This window comes from Trachypithecus francoisi, unplaced genomic scaffold (genome assembly GCF_009764315.1).
Source record: "Trachypithecus francoisi isolate TF-2019V2 unplaced genomic scaffold, Tfra_2.0 Lachesis_group20, whole genome shotgun sequence".
In the NCBI taxonomy this organism is placed as follows: Eukaryota; Metazoa; Chordata; class Mammalia; order Primates; family Cercopithecidae; genus Trachypithecus; species Trachypithecus francoisi.
The window spans coordinates 13,586,998-13,609,796 of record NW_022681466.1 but is presented as its reverse complement, the minus strand read 5'-3'; the positions used below and the strand labels follow the sequence as shown (position 1 = coordinate 13,609,796).

The window sequence follows — 22,799 nt, the reverse complement described above, 5'->3', positions numbered from 1 at the left end:
GCAGAGGTTGCAGTGAGCCAAGATCACACCACTGCACTCCAGCGTGGATGACAGAGCAAGACTCTGTCTCAAAACAAAAAAAAAGGTAGTACACCAAGGAAACAAGCCCATCAAAATTGAGCTAACTTTGCTAAGATTTTAACACGTTTTATAGCTTTTTAAAAAACTAGCTTTCTTACCGGCCGGGCATGGTGGCTCACTCCTGTAATCCCAGCACTTTGGAGGCTGAGGCAGGCAGATCATGAGGTCAAGAGATCGAGACCATCCTGGCCAACACAGTGAAACCCCGTTTCTACTAAAAATACAAAAAAAAATTAGCCGGGTGTGGTGGCAGGCGCCTGTAGTCCCAGCTACTCAGGAGGCTGAGGCAGGAGAATGGCGTGAACCTGGAGGCAGAGTTTGCAGTGAGCCGAGATCGTGCCACTGCACTCCAGCCTGGGAGACAAAGTGAGACTCTGTCTCAAAAAAATAAATAAATAAGTACATAAATAAATAATAATAAACTAGCTTTCCTTCAACCAAGTAAGGATTGAGAAAACAAAAAACAAGACCTGGCTTTCAGTTGGGTGCAGTGGCTCATGCCTGTGGTCCCAGCCCTTTGGGAGGCCAAGGGAGGAGGATCACTTCAGGCTAGGAGTTTGAGACTAACCTGGGCAGAATAGTGACACCCTGTCTCTACTAAAGAATAAAAAAATTAGCTGGGTGTGGTCCCAGCTACTTGGGAGGCTGCGGCGGGAAGATCGCTTGAGCCCAGGAGGTCGAGGTTGCAGTGAGCCGTCATTGCACCACTGCACTCCAGCATGGGTGACAGAGCCAGAACCTGTCTCAAAAACACAAACTAGCTTTCTTTTTTTATTTATTTATTTTATTTTATTTTTTGAGATGGAGTCTTGCTTTGTCACCTGGGCTGGAGTGCAGTGGCGTGATCTCAGCTCACTGCAAGCTCCACTTCCCGGGTTCATGCCATTCTCCTGCCTCAGCCTCCGGAGTAGCTGGGACTACAGGCACCCACCACCACGCCCGACTAATTTTTTGTTTTTTTTTTTTTTTTTTTTTTTTTGAGACGGAGTCTCGCTGTGTCGCCCAGGCTGGAGTGCAGTGGCGCCATCTCGTCTCACTGCAAGCTCCGCCTCCCAGGTTCACGCCATTCTCCTGCCTCAGCCTCCGAGTAGCTGGGACTACAGGCGCCCGCCACCACGCCCGGCTAGTTTTTTGTATTTTTAGTAGAGACGGGGTTTCACCATGTTAGCCAGGATGGTCTTGATCTCCTGACCTCGTGATCCACCCGCCTCAGCCTCCCAAAGTGCTGGGATTACAGGCTTGAGCCACGCGCCCGGCTAATTTTTTGTATTTTTAGTAGAGACAGGGTTTCACAGAGTTAGCCAGGATGGTCTCGATCTCCTGACCTCGTGATCCGCCCGCCTTGGCCTCCCAAAGTGCTGGGATTACAGGCTTGAGCCACCGCGCCCAGCCCTTTTTTTATTTTTTTAAACTTTGGTAATATACACATAAAATGTAGGGTTGAAAGCTTATAAAGTGTACAAAGTATACAGTTCAGTGCATTAAGCACATTAAGAATGTTGTGCGAGCATCATCATTTGTTCCAGAATGCCTTCATCACCTCAGAGGAAACCCCACACCCATTCGCAGTCACTTCCTGTCCCCGGCCCAGCACCCACTTTCTGCCTCCATGCCTTTGCCTGCTCTGGACGTTTCGCTTCAGCGGGATCCTACAGGATGTGTCCTTTCGTGCCTGGTTTCTTTCCCTCTGTGTCATATTTCAGAGTCCCTCGTGCTGGGGCATCCGCACTTCATTCCTTTCCGTGGGAACAGCTCCTTGGTGGGGGACAGGCTGCTGTAGGCATTTGTCAGTTCGATGGACATTTGGATGGTTTCCGCCTTTGGGCTGTTGGGGATAATGCTGCTGTGAACATTCCATTCTCTTGGGTGCCTCCCTAGAAGTGGCCTTGCTGGGTCGTGTGGTCATTCTGTGTCTAACCCAGTAAGGAGCCACCAAACTGCCTCCCATGCCCACCAGCTGTGCACGGAAGGTTCTGATTTCTCCACATCTGCACCAGCACTTGCTATTTTCTGTCCGGTTTTTTATTAAGAATACTTTTATTGCATTTTTTTAAAACTTTATTTTTTTATTTTATTTTATTTTTTTTTTTATTTTTTTAAACTTTGGTAATATACACATAAAATGTAGGGTTGAAAGCTTATAAAGTGTACAAAGTATACAGTTCAGTGCATTAAGCACATTAAGAATGTTGTGCGAGCATCATCATTTGTTCCAGAATGCCTTCATCACCTCAGAGGAAACCCCACACCCATTCGCAGTCACTTCCTGTCCCCGGCCCAGCACCCACTTTCTGCCTCCATGCCTTTGCCTGCTCTGGACGTTTCGCTTCAGCGGGATCCTACAGGATGTGTCCTTTCGTGCCTGGTTTCTTTCCTCTGTGTCATATTTCAGAGTCCCTCGTGCTGGGGCATCCGCACTTCATTCCTTTCCGTGGGAACAGCTCCTTGGTGGGGGACAGGCTGCTGTAGGCATTTGTCAGTTCGATGGACATTTGGATGGTTTCCGCCTTTGGGCTGTTGGGGATAATGCTGCTGTGAACATTCCATTCTCTTGGGTGCCTCCCTAGAAGTGGCCTTGCTGGGTCGTGTGGTCATTCTGTGTCTAACCCAGTAAGGAGCCACCAAACTGCCTCCCATGCCCACCAGCTGTGCACGGAAGGTTCTGATTTCTCCACATCTGCACCAGCACTTGCTATTTTCTGTCCGGTTTTTTATTAAGAATACTTTTATTGCATATTTTTTAAAACTTTATTTTTTTATTTTATTTTATTTTATTTTTTGTATTTTTTAGTAGAGACGGGGTTTCACCGTGTTAGCCAGGATGGTCTCGATCTCCTGACCTCGTGATCCGCCCGTCTCGGCCTCCCGAAGTGCTGGGATTACAGGCTTGAGCCACCGCGCCCGGCCTAAAACTTTATTTTTTTATTTAAAAAAATTTCTTTTAAAAATAGAGGTGGGGTCTCATCGTGTTGCCCAGGCCAGTACCAGCACCTGCACCTGGGCCCCCCAATGTGCTGGGGTTGCAGGTGAGCCACCGCACCCGGCTGTTTTCTATCCTATGGATCCTAGCCATCCTAGTGGATGTGAGGCAGGATCCCATAGTGGATTCAATTTTTACATTCTCCTGGTGACCAATGGTGTTGAGTGTCTTCAGGAGCTTTTTGCCCACACGTGCATCTTCTGACTTCATGGCTTTTAAATTCAGGTGTTTATAAACCAAGGGAAACATGTTCATTTCCAAGTGTTATCTTCTCTGGGTTCTTTTATTGTCTGGAAGAAACTGATGCTTTACTTTAGGGCCCATCTCGGGATGTCCACAGGGCAGAGCGAATCCTGCGATGCTCCTCAGATGCTGATCATAAGCAATATGTTCATCATGGCCAACTTCAAGTAAATTGATTAAAAAGCTTTAAAAATTTTCTGTTTTGGCCAGGCACATGGCTCACGCCTGTAATCCCAGCACTTTGGGAGGCCAAGGCAGGCAGATCACCTGAGGTCAGGAATTCGAGACCAGCCTGACCAACATGGAAAAACCCCATCTCTACTAAAAATACAAAATTAGCCAGGCGTGGTGTCGCTTGCCTGTAATCCCGCCTACTCAGGAGGCCGAGACAGGAGAATCACTTGAACCTCAGAGGCGGAGGTTGTGGGGGCGTTGAGATCGTGCCACAGCACTCCAATCTGGGGAACAAGAGTAAAACTCCGTCTCAAAAAAAAAAAAAAAAAAAAAGTCTGTTTCAATTTCCAGTATGTGAAATGTCAACAATTATAAACGCCCTCCAAAAACCTGTTGGAATCCTCAGTGAGTTTAACAAAACTGATTTGTTATTCTGGGAAATGTTATTTCAGTAATTATGTCTTCTGATGTGTCTACATAACACGAATGGAATTGATGAAAGGATCTCGTTTGATGTGGGGTCATTTCTAGCATGCCGAAACTTTGAGTAGAACCATCATTTTTAAGTTGTTATACTTAAGCTTTTACTTCTTTTTGTTTGTTTGTTTGTTTGTTTGCTTTTTGAGATGGAATCACCCAGGCTGGAGTGCAATGGTGCAATCTCGGCTCACTGCAACCTCTGCCTCCCAGGTTCAAGTGATTCTCCTGCCTCAGCCTCCTGAGTAGCTGGGATTACAGGTACCCACCACCACGCCCAGCTAATTTTTGTATTTTTAGTAGAGACAGGGTTTCACCATGTTGGCCAGGCTGATCTCAAACTCCTGGCCTCAGGTGATCCACCCACCTCAGCCTCCCAAAATGCTGGGATGACAGACGTGAGCCACCGCACCTGGCAAGCTCTTGCTTCTTATTTGTGCCTGCCACAGAAAGGCCGTCTCTGTGCTTTTCTTAGCAAATGTGCTTGCTGCCCCCGCTGTGAGGACAGCAAGGGCTGTGTGTGGCAGGGGCATGGCATTGTGTGTGCAAGAGCTCTGCCGAAATTCTGTGTGTCACAGTTCACTGTTGTCCGCCCCTCCCTAAGTTCTCTATGAAATGGAAGTTACTTTGGTTTCGAAAAGGAACATGCTGTTCTTTCTGAGTGCACTCAGCACAAGAGGAATCCAGAACTGATGTTCAGACAACAAACCCTGTCCCCATCCCATTCCCAGGGCGGCCGCCGCACCACGCCCTCCCTCCTGCCCCCGAGGCCCGGAAGCCAGGCCAGGAGCCCAGGAGGCCTTTGGATCGCAGCCCACCTTTGGGACAGGGGCAGCCCCATTTTACAGCTAAGGTAACACCCCTTCATCTAAGACATGCATTTTAAAAAAAATTTCCCAAATTGTGTTGCGTTTTCATTACAGAAACTTCAAATTACGATAAACACAATATAAAAAGCCTCCAATTTTCAGCATCCAGACATAGTTACCAGTAACATTTCAGTGTGTTTTCTGCTGGGTTTTGTTTTGGGGGGGTTGTTTGTTTGTTTGTTTTTTGAGTCGGATTCTTGCTCTGTTGCCCAGGCTGGAGTGCAATGGTGCAATCTCGGCTCACTGCAACCTCCCCCTCCCGGGTTCCAGCAATTCTCCTGCCTCAGCCTCCCGAGTAGCTGGGATTACAGGCGCACGCTACCACGCCTGGCTAATTTTTGTATTTTTAGTAGAGATGGGGTTTTACCATGTTGGCCAGGCTGGTTTCAAACCCCTGACCTCAGGTGATCTACCTGCCTCTGCCTCCCAAAGTGCTGGGATTACAGGTGTGAGCTACCACACCCAGCCCCCGTTTTTTTTTTATTTTTTAATTATAAATTGTATCATGTATATGTTTTACTATAACTTTACATATCTGAGTACTATTTTTTAAATCTTTACCAGTATGATAAGTGAAAAAAAAAAACAAAAAATTCTATTTTTTGTTTTTTTTTTGAGACAGGATGTGGCTCTTTCACCCAGGCTAGAGTGCTGTGGTGCCATCACAGCTCACTGCAGCCTCGACTTCCTAGGCTCAAATGATCCTCCCACCTCAGCCTCCCAAGTAGCTGGGACCACAGGTGTGCGCCACCATCCTAATGGCTAATTTTTTTTTTTTTTTTTTTTTGTAGAAATGGAGTTTTGCCATGTTGCCTAAGCTGGTCTTGAACTCCTGGGCTCAAGCGATCTGCCCACCACGGCCTCTCAAAGTACTGGGATTATGGGCATGAGTCAGTGCACCCAGCCACAACTCGTATCTTTTAAAAGATAGCAAGATGGCTGGGTGGGGTGGTCACGCCTATAATCCCAGCACTTTGGGAGGCTGAGGTGGGTGGATCATGAGGTCAAGAGTTTGAGACCAGCCTGACCAACATGGTGAAACCCCGTTTCTACTAAAAATACAAAAATTAGCCAGACGTGGTGGTGGGCGCCTGTAATCCCAGCTACTCGGGAGGCTGAGGCAGGAGAATTGCTTGAACCCAGAGGCTGCAGTGAGCTGAGATCACACCACTGCTCTCCAGGCTGGATGACAGGGCAAGACTCTGTCTCAAAAAAAAAAAAAACAAAACAGCAAGACTGTCTCTACAGAAAAATAAAAATAAAAATAAATTACCCATGTGTGGTGGCGCACACCTCGTAACCCCAGACTCAGAAGGCTGAGGTGAGAGGACTACCTGAGCCCAGGAGTTCAAGACTAGCTCGAGCAACACAGTGAGACCCCGTCTCAACCAAAAAAAAACAAAGACATTTCTTATATCCTTAGTGGCATTAAATGCTTTTAATCTATTTATTGGCCATTTGTATTTCTTCTTCTGTGGGTGATTTATGTGTGTTCCTTGCTGATTTTCCATAACCTCAGAGTCCAGAATTCCTGCTGCATCTGACTCTTGTGTTTTTATCCTTTAACCCAGAACACTCCCTCTGCCTTTCTGTGTCTTTTTGAAAAATCAGTCAGTGTTTTGTAGACTATGGATCTGTCTGATGCTGCAGCCTTGAGAAATTCAGCTTCTGCATTGATTTTGGGGTTTTCTACACAGTTCCAATGAGTTGTCTCTTCCTGAAATGGTACTATACTGCTTTAAATACTGTGGCTTTGTGACATACTTTAATATCTCTTAGAGCAAGCTTGACCTTATTTCTTTCTGTTCCTTTACAAAATTGTCTTGGCTATCCTTTCTTATTCCTTTTTTTTTTTGACTTTGAGATGGAGTCTTGCTCTGTCACCCAAGGCTGGAGTGTAGTGGCACAGTTTGGGCTTACTGCAACCTCTGCCTCCCAGGTTCAAGCAATTCTCCTGCCTCAGCCTCCCAAGTAGCTGGGATTACAGGCACCCGTCACCATGCCCGGCCTTAATTTTTGTATTTTTTGTAGAGATAGGTTTTCGCCATGTTGCCTAGGCTGGCCTAGAATTCCTGAACTCAAGTGATCCTCCTGCCTCAGCCTCCCAAAGTGCTGGGATGACAGGCGTAAGAAATAACTCTTAAAACTGAGAAAAGAAAACTCTATGGAGCCAAGACCCCTTTTTGTTTCCTTTTTTATTTCTTTTTAAAATTTATTTATTTATATTTGAGACAGAGTCTTGCTCTGTCGCCCAGGCTGGAGTGCAGTGGCACAATCTCGGCTCATTGCAATTTCCATATCCCAGGCTCAAGTGATCTTTCCACCTCAGCCTCCCGAGTAGCTGGGACTACAGGCGTGCACCACCACGCCTGGCTAATTTTTTTTTTAATAGAGACAGGGTTTCACTGTGTCACTCAGGCTGGTCTCAAACTCCTGGACTGAAGCAATTTGCCCACCTCTGCCTCCCAAATGCTGGGATTACAGGCGTGAGCTACCAGGCCTGGCCTGTATTTATTTTATTTATGTATTTATTATGAGATGGAGTCTCACTTTGTCACCCAGGCTAGAGTGTAGTGGTATGGTCTTGACTCACTGCAACCTCTGCCTCCCGGGTTCAAGCGATTCTCCTGCCTCAGCCTTCTGAGCAGCTGGGACTACAGGCACCCGCCACCACACACAGTTAATTTTTGTATTTTTGTAGAGACGAGGTTTTACCGTATTGACCAAGCTGGTCTCAAACTCCTGACCTCAAGTAATCCACCTATCTCAGCCTCCCAAAGTGCTGGGATTACAGGCATGAGCTAACACACCCGGCCTAAATTTATTTTTCTTTTAAAAAAATGTGGCCAATGTTTGGGCCCAGTGGCTCACACCTGTAATCCCAGCACTTTGGGAGACCGAGACGGGTGGATCGCATGAGGTCAGGAGTTTGAGACCAGCCTGGGCAACATGACCAAACCTCATCTCTACCAAAAATACAAAAAATTAGCTGGGCGTGGTGGCAGGTGCCTGTAATCCCAGCTACTCAGGAGGCTGAGCCAGGAGAATCACTTGAACCCAGGAGGCAGAGGTTGCAGTGAGCCAAGATCGTGCCACTGCACTCCAGCCTGGGCGACAGAGTGAGAATCTGTCTCTCCGCACCCCCTACCCCCCCAAAAAAAAAGTGGCTGGGCGTGGTGGCTCACATCAGTGATCCCAGCACTTTGGGAAGCTGAGACGGGCAGATCACCTGAGGTCAGGAGTTCAAGACCAGCCTGACCAACATGGCGAAACCCCATCTTTACTAAAAATACAAAAACTAGCCAGATATGGTGGCAGCCGCCTGTCATCCCAGCTACTTGGGAGGCTGAGGCAGGAGAATCGCTTGAACCCAGGAGGTGGAGGTTGCAGTGAGCTGAGATCACGCCACTGCACTCTAGTCTGGGCGACAGAGCGAGACTCCATCTCAAAAAAAAATAAGCAGCAGAATCAGCCAGGTGGTATCACTGGGGGCCACTCGTGCCCATGTTGGGCCAGGGGGCTCTCATCCCAGGCAGGCCATGCACAGGCTGCCCTGGCCTTGCAGAGGAGGTTCCTGGGAATGAATGATTGGGGAAACCTGCTCCATTCATCCTGTCTGGGAAACAGGTCCCTTCAGTCTGGGCTGTCACCAAATGATGTGAGTCTTTAATACCAGAAATGTGGGAAGGCATTCCTTCCCAATCTTGTGGGAAGACTCATGGACACACCCCACCAGTGGATGTGAATACCAGAGTCCTCTCGTGTAAATCCCCACGGCAGGACGCCGAGAGCGCTGAGGGTGAGTGTCCTTCTGGACACTTGGGAAAGCACCGGCCCCGCCCAGCACAGGTGGGCAGCAGATTTGATGCCCTGCGAGGCCCGAAGGTGAGAGTGGTGGTGCCTGTGCCCGTGCGGCTGCGTGGGGTGTGGCCGGCAGGGAAGCTGGGGTCTGGGCCCTCTGGGCCTCTCGGCGAGGCCTTCGCTCTGCACCTGCCTTTGTGCCATCGCCAGGGGCTGCTCGCAATGGCAGGGTGAGCTGCAGAGCATTTGCCGGGTGGTCCCACAAGGGCGGTAAGGGTGTTGGGAGGGCCTCAGGACCCCTAAAGCACATGGGGCCCACGCTGGCCCTTCCTTGCTGTGCCCCTCAGGGTATCTGCCCTGCATTTCAGCTCATTCCCCATCGAAATGGGGCAGTCTCTGCCCTAGACGTGTTTTGTCGTTGGTTGAGATGAGCACTGAGATTCAGGCCCTGCTCACACTCAGTGCTCCCAGCGCTGAGACTCACTCCCCAGATGCACCCGTCTGCAGCTGCCTCTCCTGGGTGGTCCTGGGAGCATCTGCCTGGGCCTTTGAGCCAGGCCCGCTGTCTCCTTACTGCTCCCTGGGGAGTGGGTGGGGGGAGTCCTGTGGCTTCCTCTGGGTTAGAGAGGGTGGCTTTCAAGACGATGATGTCTTTTCTAGACGCAACACAGCATCCACATGGTGACCGGTAAATCACCTCAGCAGAAAGAAGACAGGTGCCCAAAGCCACCCCAGGCTCCCAAGCGCCCTGAGGAGCATGGCCGCCAATCCCACAGCTCCTCCTCCCTTGCCAGTGGCGCCCTCCAGGACACTTGGAGGTTGCTAGACCTGGGATCCAGCCCTTCTGGCCTCACCTCCCAGGGTGACTCAACTCCAGGTAGGAGACTGCCCTCCCCAGGAGCTGCCCACAGCTGGCAGCTGGTGGGGGCCACCCTCTCATAGGGGCATGTGGAGAGTCAGCGCCCTGCATGCCTCCCACACCCTGAAATCCCTGCACTTTGGTTGAGTAATGCATGGAGTCTCCTTACCTCTCATTTGGCGCCTGAGTGTTTCCCGGGTTATGGTGCAAAGCCCTGAAGGGCAGAAACCATGCCACCTCCTAGTGCAGCACTGTCCACCCGGGTGCATGCTGACATAGAATGGAACCCAGGTGAGACGCGCAGGCACTGGTACACTTCAGACAGCCCGGCTCCCGGGGAAGAACCAGGCCAACCCCAGTGATGCTCAGCCTCGGGGGCCAGACAAGCGTCACGCCGCATCCTTGTCCTCATCCTGCTTTGCTGCACAGACATCGTCGCCCTGAGACTCTGCTGTGCACCTAAGTCATAGGCCTGGTAAACTCAGCAGGTCACAGTGCCAGCTCCTGCGAGTGGTCTCAGGAAGTTTTCAGGAAGGTCTATTTGAAGGGTGCACCTTGTGGGGACTGCATGGGTCCATGACGTAGCGAGAAGGGTGGAGAGAGACAGATGCTGCTTCAAAGCAGCTAGAGTGGGGGGACATGCAATGTGGGGGCGGGAGCGCGTCCGTCCTGTGTGCCTGCGTGGAGGGCGTCCCCTTCTTACCTTGCAGCTTCTGTCTTCCATCGTGAGGATGTGCCGCATTCATTTTAGCATTCTCTCCATGCGCATTGCAGGCTAGTTCCAGTCCTTTGCCATCACAGATACTGTTAGAATAGAAACCTCACAGCCTGCAGTGTGTGCAAAGACACGTGTAAGTGCCCCGGCTTGCTTAGTCGAGGCTGCCTGCACACCACGTGTGGGGGACACCATCGCCTCCGCCTCCACTGCCCACCCGGAGGCTGCTCCCAGCAGCAGTGTCTGAGAGTCATGGAGCCTCACGGAGCTTTTGCTGGTGGCAGGCAGGATTGGAATCAGCGCCTCTGTTAGGAGGTCGTGCCTCTTCGTGTGTGTTTAGGAGTTACTTCCTTTTCCTGTTCTTCAGTTCTCTGCCCCTTTGTATATTAGATTGTCGTCTGTCTTACTGATTTGTAGCAGCTTGTTATATGTGAGAGAAATTCAGCCTTTTCAGTGACAGCAGTGCAAATATTTTCTCCCAGTTCTTCATGTTTTTAAATGTTTCGTGTGGTATTTTTTTATGTTCATATTTTTTATTTTTATGTAATTTAATGTCCTTGTTTTTTATATCTTTTCTGGTTTGTTTTTTTTTTTTCCTTTGAGACAGAGTTTTGCTCTTGTTGCCCAGGCTGGAGTGCAATGGTACGATCTCGGCTCACTGCAACCTCCGCCTCCCGAGTTCAAGTGATTCTCCAGCCTCAGCCTCCCAAGTAGCTGGAGCTACAGGCACCTGCCACCACTCCAGGCTAATTTTGTATTTTTAGTAGAGATAGGGTTTCACCATGTTGGCCTGGCTGGTCTCAAACTCCTGACTTTGTGATCCGCCCACCTCAGCCTCCCAGAGTGCTGGGATTATAGGAGTGAGCCACCACTCCCAGCCAGAACCCCTTCTTATTCACCCCCAATGGCAATGGCTCCCAGTTTTCCATTGCTCATGCTTCCTGCGTATTTGGACTCCCGCCTTTGTTATGATGATAAATGTTCCATGTGCTTTTGGGGCTGTATCCAGACGGTTCATTCAGCCGCTCTCAGTCTGTTCACAGGCGGTTCCATCGGGTCGGAATCAGTGTCACTTCCTGGTCCTTTTACCTGTCTGGCTGATCTAGGATCTCCTCTTTACCCTTCTCTCTCAGAATTTTCTTGGTTATTTGCATGTATTTGTTTTTTCTTTTTTCTTTCTTTTTAAATTTAGTAGAGAGAGGGCTGGAGGCAGTGGCTTGCGCCTGTAATCCCAGCACTTTGGGAGGCTGAGGCAGATGGATCAGTTGAGGTCAGGAGTTCAAGACCAGCCTGGCCAACATGGTGAAACCCTGCCTCTACTAAAAATACAAAAATTCGCTGGGCCTGGTGGTACATGCCTGTAATCCCAGCTACCTGGGGGGCTGAGGCATGAGAATCGCTTGAACCTGGGAGGTGGAGGTTGCAGGGAGCTGAGATTGCACCACCTCTTTCCAGTCTGGGTGAGGGAATGAGACTGCCTCAAAAAAAAAAAAAAAAAAGAATTTAGTAGAGATGGTGTCTCCCTGTGTTGCCCAGGCTGATCTCGATTTCCTGGACTCAAGCGATCCTCCTGCCTCAGCCTCCCAAAGTGCTGAGATTGCAGGTGTGAGTCACCATGCCCAGCCTATTTTTGTATAATTTTTAGGCTTGGCTTGTCTGAGTCTGGTTCCGCCAGCCCCTCCCCACAAACGCTATTGTAAGTGTTATTGGGATTGATGTAGCTTCCCTTCTGCCTTAGGAAGGAATGGGGTTGTGTGGCTGGCTTCTGTTCCCTGTGTGCTTCAGTTCCGGCATCATGACTGTGGTGCGTCCCGCTCTGTCTTCCTGACCCTCCCACCTGCACTCCATGGCTCTCCTTTGTGCTCAGGATTCTTAGGGGCACTGCCTCCTTGCATTTTTAATTTACAACAAAACATGTTGTCCGAATTTTCATCAGCTCAATGGAAAGTTCTTCTGGAGACTGTTCGTGTTCATTAGTTTACTTGTTTCCTTTCTCCTTTCCTCTTGGAGCACTTTCGTTTCTTGGCTCCCCCCTCATTGTTTTTTATTTTTCTTTTTAGAGACAGTGTCTCATTCTGTCACCCAGGCTGGAGTACAGTGCCGCAATCTTGGCTCACTGCAGCCTCGACCTCTTGGACTCCAGCGATTCTCCCACCTCAGCCTCCCAAGTAGCTGGGACTACAGGCACACACCACCACGCTCAGCTAAGATTGTTTTAGTTTTTTGTAGAGACAAGGTCTCGCTATGTTGCCCAGGCTGGTCTCGAACTCCTGGGCTCAAGCGATCCTCTCATGTTACCCTCTCAAAGTGCTGGTATTACGGGCATGAGCCACTGTGCGTGGCCTCATCTTTAAAACAGGTAAATTTTTACTCGACTAGCTATTTGAAAAAGTTTGTATGGAAAATGAAGCCAGAGCCATTGTCCAATCTAGCAGAGTTTTGTTGTTGATTTTAGCTTTAAGTACAAGTCTGCACCTGTCAGGCTTTTAACAGCTGATCTAGCTTCTCGCTTCCCCTTCCCCACATATACTGCACTTTGCAGATACGGCCTGTTCTGTTCCTGGTTCACTCTCCCTCCTCTCTTCCAGGAATAGAACAAGGTCAGGGAAGCACTTGCTGCCAGCCCATGTTCCTACTCCTGAAACAAAGAATTAGGTCCTACCCTCAGGGCGTGCCCTCGCCTTTGAGAAGTGCCCTCTCCCTGCTCTTTCTGGGTCTTTAACAAGGCATCTGTATGTCTTTGACACAGCCCTTGCCAAATTCCTGCAGCCTTTGGTAGCCGCCCCCCCCACCATCACCTTTTCTGGCTCTTAGTTTTAATGAAAATGAAGTTTGCATTTTTGCTTTTCATTGTTAGCTTTTTTTTTTTTTTTTGCTTTTGGGTGGTTTACAAGGATAGTGGAGGAGTGCTAGCTTCGTGATGCCTTCTTCAAGTCTGAAATCTGTCTTGTTTTCTGATCAGTGCAGTCGAAGAAATGCATATTCCCCCAAGCGCTGCTTTGCTTTTACCGTGTCTCCTAAATCTTGGCATCCCCATGGTTCTCTCGTCCTTCCCTAGCAGGACTTACAATTCAACTCATTTTGCTTTAACTTAAATGGAATTTTTCCTTAAGTTTCTAGATTTGTGGAATTTTATTTTGTTGTCTGTTACTGATTTCTAATATTTTTACATTCTGGTCAGAGAATTAAATTACTGTGATGTTAATTCTTCTGAGAGGAAAATATTAGTTCTTAAACTACAATTATCAATTTATCTGTTTTTGTCAATTGTTACTTCATGTGTTTTGAGGTCCATTGTTAGCTGCATATATGTTTAGGGTTTTTGCCTTCTTGATCTTTTCTTCCCTTTACCAGTATGTAACATCCCTTATAACCCCTCATGTTGTATTTCACCAAAAAACCTATTTTGTGGCCGGGCGCGGTGGCTCAAGCCTGTAATCCCAGCACTTTGGGAGGCCGAGACGGGCGGATCACGAGGTCAGGAGATCGAAACCATCCTGGCTAACACGGTGAAACCCCGTCTCTACTAAAAAATACAAAAAACTAGCCGGGCGAGGTGGCGGGCGCCTGTAATCCCAGCTACTCGGGAGGCTGAGGCAAGAGAATGGCGGGAGCCCAGGAGGCGGAGCTTACAGTGAGCTGAGATCCGGCCACTGCACTCCAGCCCGGGTAACAGAGCCAGACTCCGTCTCAAAAAAAAAAAAAAAAAAAAAAACCTATTTTGTCTGACATGAAGATTGCTATAGGCTGGGCGCAGTAGCCCACACCTGTAATTGCAGCATTTGGGGAGGCTAAAGTGGGAAGATCACTTGAACCCAGAGGTTCCAGACCAGCCTGGGCAATATAGTGAGACATCATCTGAAGAAAAAAAAAAAGGGCCAGGCGCAGTGGCTCATGCCTGTAATCCCAGCACTTTGGGAGGCTGAGGCAGGAGGATCACTTGAGCCCAGGAGTTCGAGGCTGCAGGGAGCTGTGATTACACACTGCACTCCAGCCTGAGTGAGAGAGCAAGACCCTGTCTCTACAAAAAAAAAAAAAAAGTTATAATGAGGGAAGGAGTGGTTAAACGGTGCAGTAGAATGCTGCAGGTAGGTCCAGTTAGGTCAGGACAGAGAAGCAGCCCTGGCCTTTTTGCAAGGTGAATGTCACTGGTGGTCTTAAGTGTGGTCTTGGGGGAGTAGTAGAATTGTCATTCAATCCTTGCTGGCTTGAGGAGAGGATGGGATGGACAACATATCCAAGAAACTTTGCTCTGAAAAGCAGCAGTGAAACGAGGCCATATTTGTGAAAATGTGGAGTCAAGAGGGGAGGCTCACAAGCTGCCATGTAAAGCCTGCTGGTAGGCAGTGGGAAATGGGATGACTCGGGAGAGAAGTCTTGGAGGAGGCAGGGGAAGGGGCTCAGTGCCGTGTGCAGCGCTGGCCCTTAATAGGACAGAGGCAGAGGTGGGCACCAAAGCCAGGAGGTTGATGGCAGCTAGCACTGTGCACTTACCCAGTCTGCAAGCTGACAAGCAAGCCTGGCAGGAGACAGGAGGTTCCTGGGTCAGAGACCAAGGGCTCTGTCCACATAGCAGGCAGCCGGGCAGGCAGTGGCTGCAGGTGCGATGGACGTGCGTCTCAGCTGAGGAACCCAGGCCTAGGGACCAAGTCCTAGAGCGGCCACAAGCACCTGCCCTCCGAGTCCCAGAGCGCCACAAGCACCTGCCCTGGACCTGAGGGAGATGCTCGCTCCGACTTCTGAGCTGCTTGCTGGACATACACCCTTGCAAAGGGTCTGAAGCAGTGGCCAGGGCAGCCTCCATCATGCAGGAGTGCACAGGCCCCAGGGAGGCCGTCCCTGGCCCCAGCAGCTGGCCTGGTGGTGGGAAAAGGTTTTGGCAGATTCCTTTCATTTCCTCTTACATGCTCAGCATCCAGGCTGAGAGCCCGACGCTGGCCACAGGCTCTGAAGAAGGAAGGAGCGGTGTAGGAGGTTTGAGAAAGCGGGTTGTAAAATGGTGGGTTGGCACCTCAGGAAGCAGATCTGGCAGAGAGTGAAGAGGGCCACCAAGCTCTCCGTGAGACCAGGGAGCTGGTGACTGCAGGAGTCACCTGGGGCAGAGGCCGTGCTGCAGGAAGGAGCGTTGCTGACACAGCAGCACACATCCACCGAGACTGAGAGTGTGGGTGGCCTGGGAGGGAAGGCTGGGCTGGTGTGGATCAGGTAAGATGCTTTTAGCTACAAGTCACAGGACAGGATATGAAAGTGATGTGAACCAGAGCTTCCCAGCGTTTTATCTCCTCGTGATAACTGTGGAAAATGACACCCTTTACTAAAATAAGGAGGTAACTGCGGGGTCCATATCCCGAGCACCCAAAATGGTCTCAGCAGGCAGCGTGCACGGCCCCGTGACAGGACTCGCTGACTGAGGCACAGGAGCTTATTGGAGCCTGCAGTCCCAGGTAAACGGGCCTCAGGTGGCCCCTCTGGAATTCTCTTTTCTCCTGATGGCTCCTCAGTGGCTGCAGACACTCCCAGCATCCCCTCAGAAGGCCAAGGTGAAGAGCCTCTCTCCTGATCTTTTTTCTTTTAATCAGAGAGGGAGAAGCTGCCCAGAGCCCTCCGCAGACCTGCTGTCCATCTCCTGGCTATGGGGGTCATGTTGCCTCCCTGTGACCCAGCTCCAGGAGACTGTCTTAACAGAGTCTTAAACCCTGAGCCCCGTGAGTGAGGCCATGTCCCTGAAAGCCTGGTGCCTGCAGCTCAGTTAGCACTGGGGCCTCTTGGCAGGAAAGCTGGGGAAGCACTGGGGGCCTCAACAGCTAGAGGAGGGGTGGCCAGATGCAGGCCCTGCTGTGCCCCGCCTCCCTAGGCTGAGACAGGATGGCTGGTATTTAGTTTTTCTTTATTATTTATTGTAGAGACAGGGTCTCTCTATGTTGCACAGACTGGGCTAGAACGCCTGGCCTCAAGCAATCCTCCTGTCCCAGCCTCCTGGGTAGCTGGGATTACAGGCGGGAGCCACCATGCCTGGCAATGGCTGGTATTTCTTAGCAGCGATGTTGCAATTAAAAGCAAGCAAGAAAGATACACTTCAGCGTAAGTCCATGGGGCTTTTGATTCCCCCTGTGGAGGACTGAGGAAAAGACTGAAGCAGGTAATGCGGTTGAGTTGTTTAATGATCTGCGAAGTATCTTGATGCTGTCCTTGTATTTTGAATGTTTGAGCGTGCTTAACTGAATTATCTGTGTGATATTTTTACTTGGTGTAAGAATACTTTCCTTCAAACCTTGGAAACTGCATCGGTGAAGTAAGGGTACCACCTAAGGGCACCAGGGTTCTGGTTCAGCGGCGACACTGGGCCCTCCAGGGCACTGACACAGGACGGAGTGCAGCTCAGGAGTCGCTCCCCAGACACGCAGTCTGCGAGCTCCATTCTAGAAATGGAGAGGAAGTTTCCTCCTCTTCTTTAAACATGTTCCGTGCATTGTGGGTAACAGAGTGTGCACACTACACAGTCACGATTAGAGTTTAAAGTAATAATGTGGCCAGGCACAGTGGCTCAGCCTGTAAACCCAGCACTTTGGGAGGCTAAGGTGGGTGGATCACTTGAGCCCAGGAGTTGAAGACCAGCCTGGGCAACATAGCAAGACCTCATCTCTGCAAAATAATAATAATCATGATAATGAAATGATACTGAAATAGTTAACAATTTAGTAGCATCTAAATTAATGACATGAACGACTACTGTCGGACATGGTGTTTAGTCACAATGTCACACAGCTGTGTTGAACAGCCAACTCCTCTTGGGCCTGGGACGGGCCCCGAGCCACCCTCCTGCTCATGTCCACAGCCCTCCTTTGCCAACCTATCCAGACCCAGCAGTTACCCCATCCCAGGGCACGGCCTACCTCTGAGGCTGGAACAGCTGCCTGGAGTTGGGGCTCCCCCATACACCCTGGATGCAGCTCTTTGGAGGACCCACCTCCAAGCCTAGCCTCCTCTCACCTGCGTTTTTATGGCAGCCTCAGATAGGTCTCCACACAGACTGATGGGGCCCAGCACATCCAACCTCATCTCCCTCCCTTCTTCCCCCAGCCACCTGCACTCCAGCTCCAGCCTGCCTGCACCTGTGGGTGCCTCCCAACCCCCGGTGCACCCGTGGGTACCCCACCTGCAGACCCTGCAGCACCTGCAGGCACCCTTCTTGTTTGCCCAGCACCTGCCTCCTCCAAAGCCTGCACAGGAGACCTGTCCCCCATCCAGCTTCCTTCCTTCCTGCACCAGCCCCAGGCCATGCCATTTTGCTTCCTAAACTTAATTCCACTGGTCTGCTTCAGAATGTCTCTGAGGGCAGGGGCATGGTCTGCAGGTGGGGTACCCACAGGTGCACCGGGGTGGGGGGCACCACAGATGCAGGGGCATGGTCTGCAGGTGGGGTACCCACAGGGCACCGGGGTGGGGGGCACCACAGATGCAGGGGCATGGTCTGCAGGTGGGGTACCCACAGGGGCACAGGGGTGGGGGCACCACAGATGCAGGGGCATGGTCTGCAGGTGGGGTACCCACAGGGGCACAGGGGTGGGGGCACCACAGATGCAGGGGCATGGTCCTTGATTCCTGTCCCTTCCGTTTACAGGGAGATAACTGGGAGAAATGGGAGCATGGGAGGCCCCCAGTCTACAAAACCTAGGAGTCTCAGAAAATGTTTGATAGACTAGAGAAACTACCAAGCATTATCCAAAAAAATGTGAGGCTTGAAAAATAGACACTTCCTGGATGGAAGCATTAAACGTACAAAGGCAGCAGTTTTCTCCAAAGTAAAGTAATCTGTAGTGTCATTCTAATCAAAATACAGACATAATTTCTCACCACTCCCACCCCCACCCCCGCCCCCACCTTCGGCCCGCTCAGCGGCGCCTGGTAGATAAGAATGTAGCTGTTCTCCAGGAGCCAAGGAGAGAAAGAACCATTCAACAACTGGCAGGGTGGGAACACAGCTCACTCGATCTCCACTTCCTCTCACGGAGACCACACACTACCAGGCATTCCAGGCCGAGGGAGGGACTCCAAGGCAAACCACGAAAATACGCAGAAGTAGAATTGAGTATTTACAAATGGCCGGACGAGGGTTAACCTTAGATATGGGTGAAGAAATCACAGATTTCTAAGGTAGTGTTTTTACCTGGAAAGATATTCTTCAGCAGCACAACAAAAGCCAGCGTACATAAAGCGCACCACAGGCTGAGTGGCACCCAGTGAGGACGGAAGCCCTCCCTAAGGCAGTTCCAGAGAAGCACCCAGGCAGATGTCTGACCTCACCCCCAGAGAAGCACCTGCTTCTGAAGCCGAGCCCTGCAGCAGACCTGCCTCCACCTTCTTAGAGTGCACCTTATGGGTGCGTATCAAGTGCTCCAAATGTCCTTTCAGGAGTCGGTACAGGCACCAGCCACCCGAGAGTCTGTCCCACATCTATGGGCAGCAAAGCACTGCAAGTTCCGGAGCACCCCACTGGGACAAAGGATGCTCCAAACCCTGTCTCCGGATGCGTGGGGCGTCTTGCACTGAGTAACACCACATCACGTTTCAGTGGACTGTGTTCCTTCCCCTTCTTCTCTTCCTCCCAGTCCCTACCCCTCAGGCCACAGCTGCCCAGTGCCCCTGCACCCCTCCAGACTCCCCAGCCACCCTCAGAACAGAAGTGGTTTTTTTTGTTTTTTTTGTTTTTTTTGAGATGGAGTCTCGCTCTGTCGCCCAGGCTGGAGTGCAGTGGCCGGATCTCAGCTCACTGCAAGCTCCGCCTCCCGGGTTTACGCCATTCTCCTGCCTCAGCCTCCCGAGTAGCTGGGACTACAGGCGTCCGCCACCTCGCCCGGCTAGTTTTTTTGTATTTTTTTAGTAGAGATGGGGTTTCACCGTGTTAGCCAGGATGGTCTCGATCTCCTGACCTCGTGATCCGCCCGTCTCGGCCTCCCAAAGTGCTGGCATTACAGGCTTGAGCCACCGCGCCCGGCCAGAAGTGGTTTTTTAAATATATGTGTGTATCCTCTTTCCTTTCAATCGCATATTGTGTGGGCAGCTTGCTTTTTTATTTATGTCTGCAGTATTTTTCTATGTCAGTACACACAGAGCTGACAGATCTTTTTTTTTTTTGACACGGAGTCTCGCTCTGTCGCCCAGGCTGGAGTGCAGTGGCCGCATCTCAGCTCACTGCAAGCTCCACCTCCCGGGTTTACGCCATTCTCCTGCCTCAGCCTCCCGAGTAGCTGGGACTACTACAGGCGCCCGCCACCTCGCCCGGCTAGTTTTTTTGTATTTTTTAGTAGAGTCGGGGTTTCACCGTGTTAGCCAGGATGGTCTCGATCTCCTGACCTCGTGATCCGCCCGTCTCGGCCTCCCAAAGTGCTGGGATTACAGGCTTGAGCCACCGCGCCCAGCCTGACAGATCTTTCTGGTAGTTTTGTGAGCCGCTGCATCAGCTCACCTCCCTTTGTTTTGTTGTCTGATGTGTGTGGACACTTGGACAGCCTGTCATTTTTAGCTCTTAAGACAGTGAAGCTCCTGTGCGTGTGCCCTGCGTGCTCACAGAGGCTGCTGTTAGATCAGTATCTAGGAGGGAAATAGCTGGGTTGAAGGTAGGGGCAGTTTGAGTTCTGAGTGCTGTTACCCAATTGCCCCCAGGACATTGGCCCAACTCCTGCTCCTGGCTGCAGGCGTGAGGCACCTTTCTCACTCAGTACTGGTGGATTTAGCAAATGGTTTGGGTGGTTTTTTGTTTGTTTGTTTGTTTGTTTTTTGGTCAGTCTGATAAGTCAAAACTGATACTTCGTTATTGGTTTTTTTTTTTTTTTTTTTTTTTTTTTTTTTTGAGACGGAGTCTCGCTCTGTCGCCCGGCCTGGAGTGCAGTGGCCGGATCTCAGCTCACTGCAACTCCGCCTCCCGGGTTTACGCCATTCTCCTGCCTCAGCCTCCCGAGTAGCTGGGACTACAGGCGCCAGCCACCTCGCCCGGCTAGCTTTTTTGTATTTTTTAGTAGAGACGGGGTTTCACCATGTTGGCCAAGCTGGTCTCAAACTCCTGACTTCAAGTGACCCTCCTGCCTTGGCCTCCCAAAGTCCTGGGATCACAGGCGTGAGCCACCGCACCCAGCCTTATTTTGTGTTTTTAAGACAGGGTCTCAGTCTGTTGCCCAGGCTGGAGTGCAGTGGCACTGCCATGGCTCACTAAAGCCTCGACCTCCCAGGCTCCTCAGCTTCCTGGGCTCAAGTATTCCTCCTTCCTCAGCATTCCAAGCAGCTGGGACCACAGGCGCACACCACCACACCTGGCTAATTTTTTACATTTTGTAGACAAGACCTTGCCATGTTGCACAGGCTGGTCTTGAACTCCTGGGCTCAAACAGTCCTCCCACCTCGGCCTACCAAGTGCTGGATTACAGGCGTGAGCACCTGGCCCAATTTGCCTGGCTGTTGTTTGAGTCAGGATCTCCCTCTGTCACCCAGGCTAGAGTACAGTGGTGCAATCCCAGCTCACTGCAAACTCCACCTCCTGGGCTCAAGTGGTTCTCCCACCTTAGCCCCTTGAGTAGTTGGGATTATGGTGCACACCACCACACCTGGCTAATTTTTAATTTTTTTGTAGAGGTGGGTTTTCCCCATGTTAGCCCGGGCTGGTCTCGAACTCCTGGGCTCAAGTGATCTATCTCGGCCTCCCAAAGTGCTGGCATTACAGGCGTGAACCATCGCACCTGGCCCAATTTGCCTTTTTTTTTTTTTTTTTTTTTTTTTGAGACGGAGTCTTGCTCTGTCGCCCAGGCTGGAGTGCAGTGGCTGGATCTCAGCTCACTGCAAGCTCCGCCTCCCGGATTTATGCCATTCTCCTGCCTCAGCCTCCGGAGTAGCTGGGACTACAGGCGCCCACCACCTCGCCCGGCTAGTTTTTTTTTATATTTTTAGTAGAGACGGGGTTTCACCATGTTAGCCAGGATGGTCTCAATCTCCTGACCTCGTGATCCGCCTGTCTCGGCCTCCCAAAGTGCTGGGATTACAGGCTTGAGCCACCGCACCCGGTCAATTTGCCATTTTTTTTTTTTTTTTTTTTGAGGCGGAGTCGTTCCCCGGCCCCCTGGGCTGGAGTGCAGTGGCCGGATCTCAGCTCACTGCAAGCTCCGTCTCCCGGATTTACGCCATTCTCCTGCCTCAGCCTCCCGAGTAGCTGGGACTACAGGCGCCCGCCACCTCGCCTGGCTAGTTTTTTTGTATTTTTTAGTAGAGACAAGGTTTCACCGTGTTAGCCAGGATGGTCTCGATCTCCTGACCTCGTGATCCGCCCGTCTCGGCCTCCCAAAGTGCTGGGATTACAGGCTTGAGCCACCGCGCCCGGCCCAATTTGCCATTTTTAAAGGATGAGGTTGGTGATTTTTCCTATCAATTGGCCGTCTTGTATGTGGTATATGTGTTGTTGACATTTTTGTCCTTTTCAAAGGGGACTAGGAAAGCTGGCAACAGAAAAATGGGTGTTTGTTGTGAGTTCTGAAAGTCAGAGATTCAAAGGGAGACAGGAGCTTTCCCGAGAGGGCCCTGCTGTGGGGGCCTGGACTGGAGACCAGAGGGAGGGCTGAAGCCTGGTTTACAGACACATGCAATCAGAATGATTTTGTGTGTTTTCCTTGAATATTTGTTGAGTGCCTGGTAAGTGCCAGACACTATACCTGGTGTTTCACCTGTGCTCAGGTATTTAGGCTAAGGCTGTACAGCTACTACGATGCCTTTTTCAAATGCAGAAACTGAGGCCCAAGGCCACATGGCCACAGAGCCCATAGCTGAGGGTCCCAAGGCCTAGCCCTCACTGTACACCCTGGAGTTCTGGAAGGGACTCATCTGATTAGAGCAGGGGGAGGGCCAAGTGTGTCATGGGGTCAGAGGAGATGCTGGGCCAGAGCTTCTGAGGAATGCGGCTGTGCTGTGGGGGCGGGGAAGACTGCACAGGAGAAGGGGGTAGGGCTGCCACGTGGGGCCTCATCGAGATTGGGGCCAGGGCTCAGTGGGCCGCTCCCTGGAGGTGGGAGTTGGAGGTGGTCCCTGCCATGCACCCTCTGGGTGGGTCGGGGTGAGTGATTTTGTTTTCTTCTGGGTGGAGGCCCCCCTCCCTCCCACTCTCATTCCCCACCCCACCCTCCAGCTGCAGAGGATGGTTTAGGAGCAAAAAGGGTCACAACTTTAAAGGGGCCCCATGTTAATGCTGGCTTTTCTTTAAAAAATTTGTTCTTTTGAAATGTATATTTGTTTCTCCACAGATTTTGAGATGTTTCCTTTAAAAAAGGAAAAAAAAAGGTTGTGGCCGGGCGAGTTGGCTCACGCCTGTAATCCCAGCACTTTGGGAGGCTGGGCGGGTGGATCATGAGGTCAGGAGTTAAGACCAGCCTGGCCAAGATGGTGAAACCCCATCCTACTAAAAATACAAAAACTTAGCCGGGCACAGTGGCGGGTACCTGTAATCCCAGCTACTCTGGAGGCTGAGGCAGGAGAATCACTTGAACGCAGAGAGCGGAGGTTACAGTGAGCCAAGATCTCGCCACTGCACTCCAGCCTGAGCGACAGAGTGGGACTCCATCTCAA

General features: G+C 50.8%; 1 protein-coding gene across 5 annotated transcripts in view; it reads left to right on the top strand.

The window, feature by feature from the left end:
* Positions 1-22,799, top strand: part of CCDC57 (coiled-coil domain containing 57) — a 137,535-nt gene that overhangs the window by 101,751 nt on the left and 12,985 nt on the right. For 3 of the 5 annotated variants that reach the window (XR_004430300.1, XM_033181674.1, XM_033181675.1), the window contains 3 exons: positions 4,687-4,808; positions 8,605-8,709; positions 9,286-9,502. Coding sequence is in view for 4 of the 5 variants with exons in the window: in XM_033181674.1 (XP_033037565.1) it covers positions 4,687-4,808; positions 8,605-8,709; positions 9,286-9,502 (444 nt within the window). In the remaining variant the exon portion in view is untranslated. Of the gene's footprint in view, positions 1-4,686; positions 4,809-8,604; positions 8,710-9,285; positions 9,503-17,820; positions 18,881-22,799 lie in introns of those variants that run through there. The other 2 variants (XM_033181677.1, XM_033181676.1) reach the window with 2 other exon arrangements.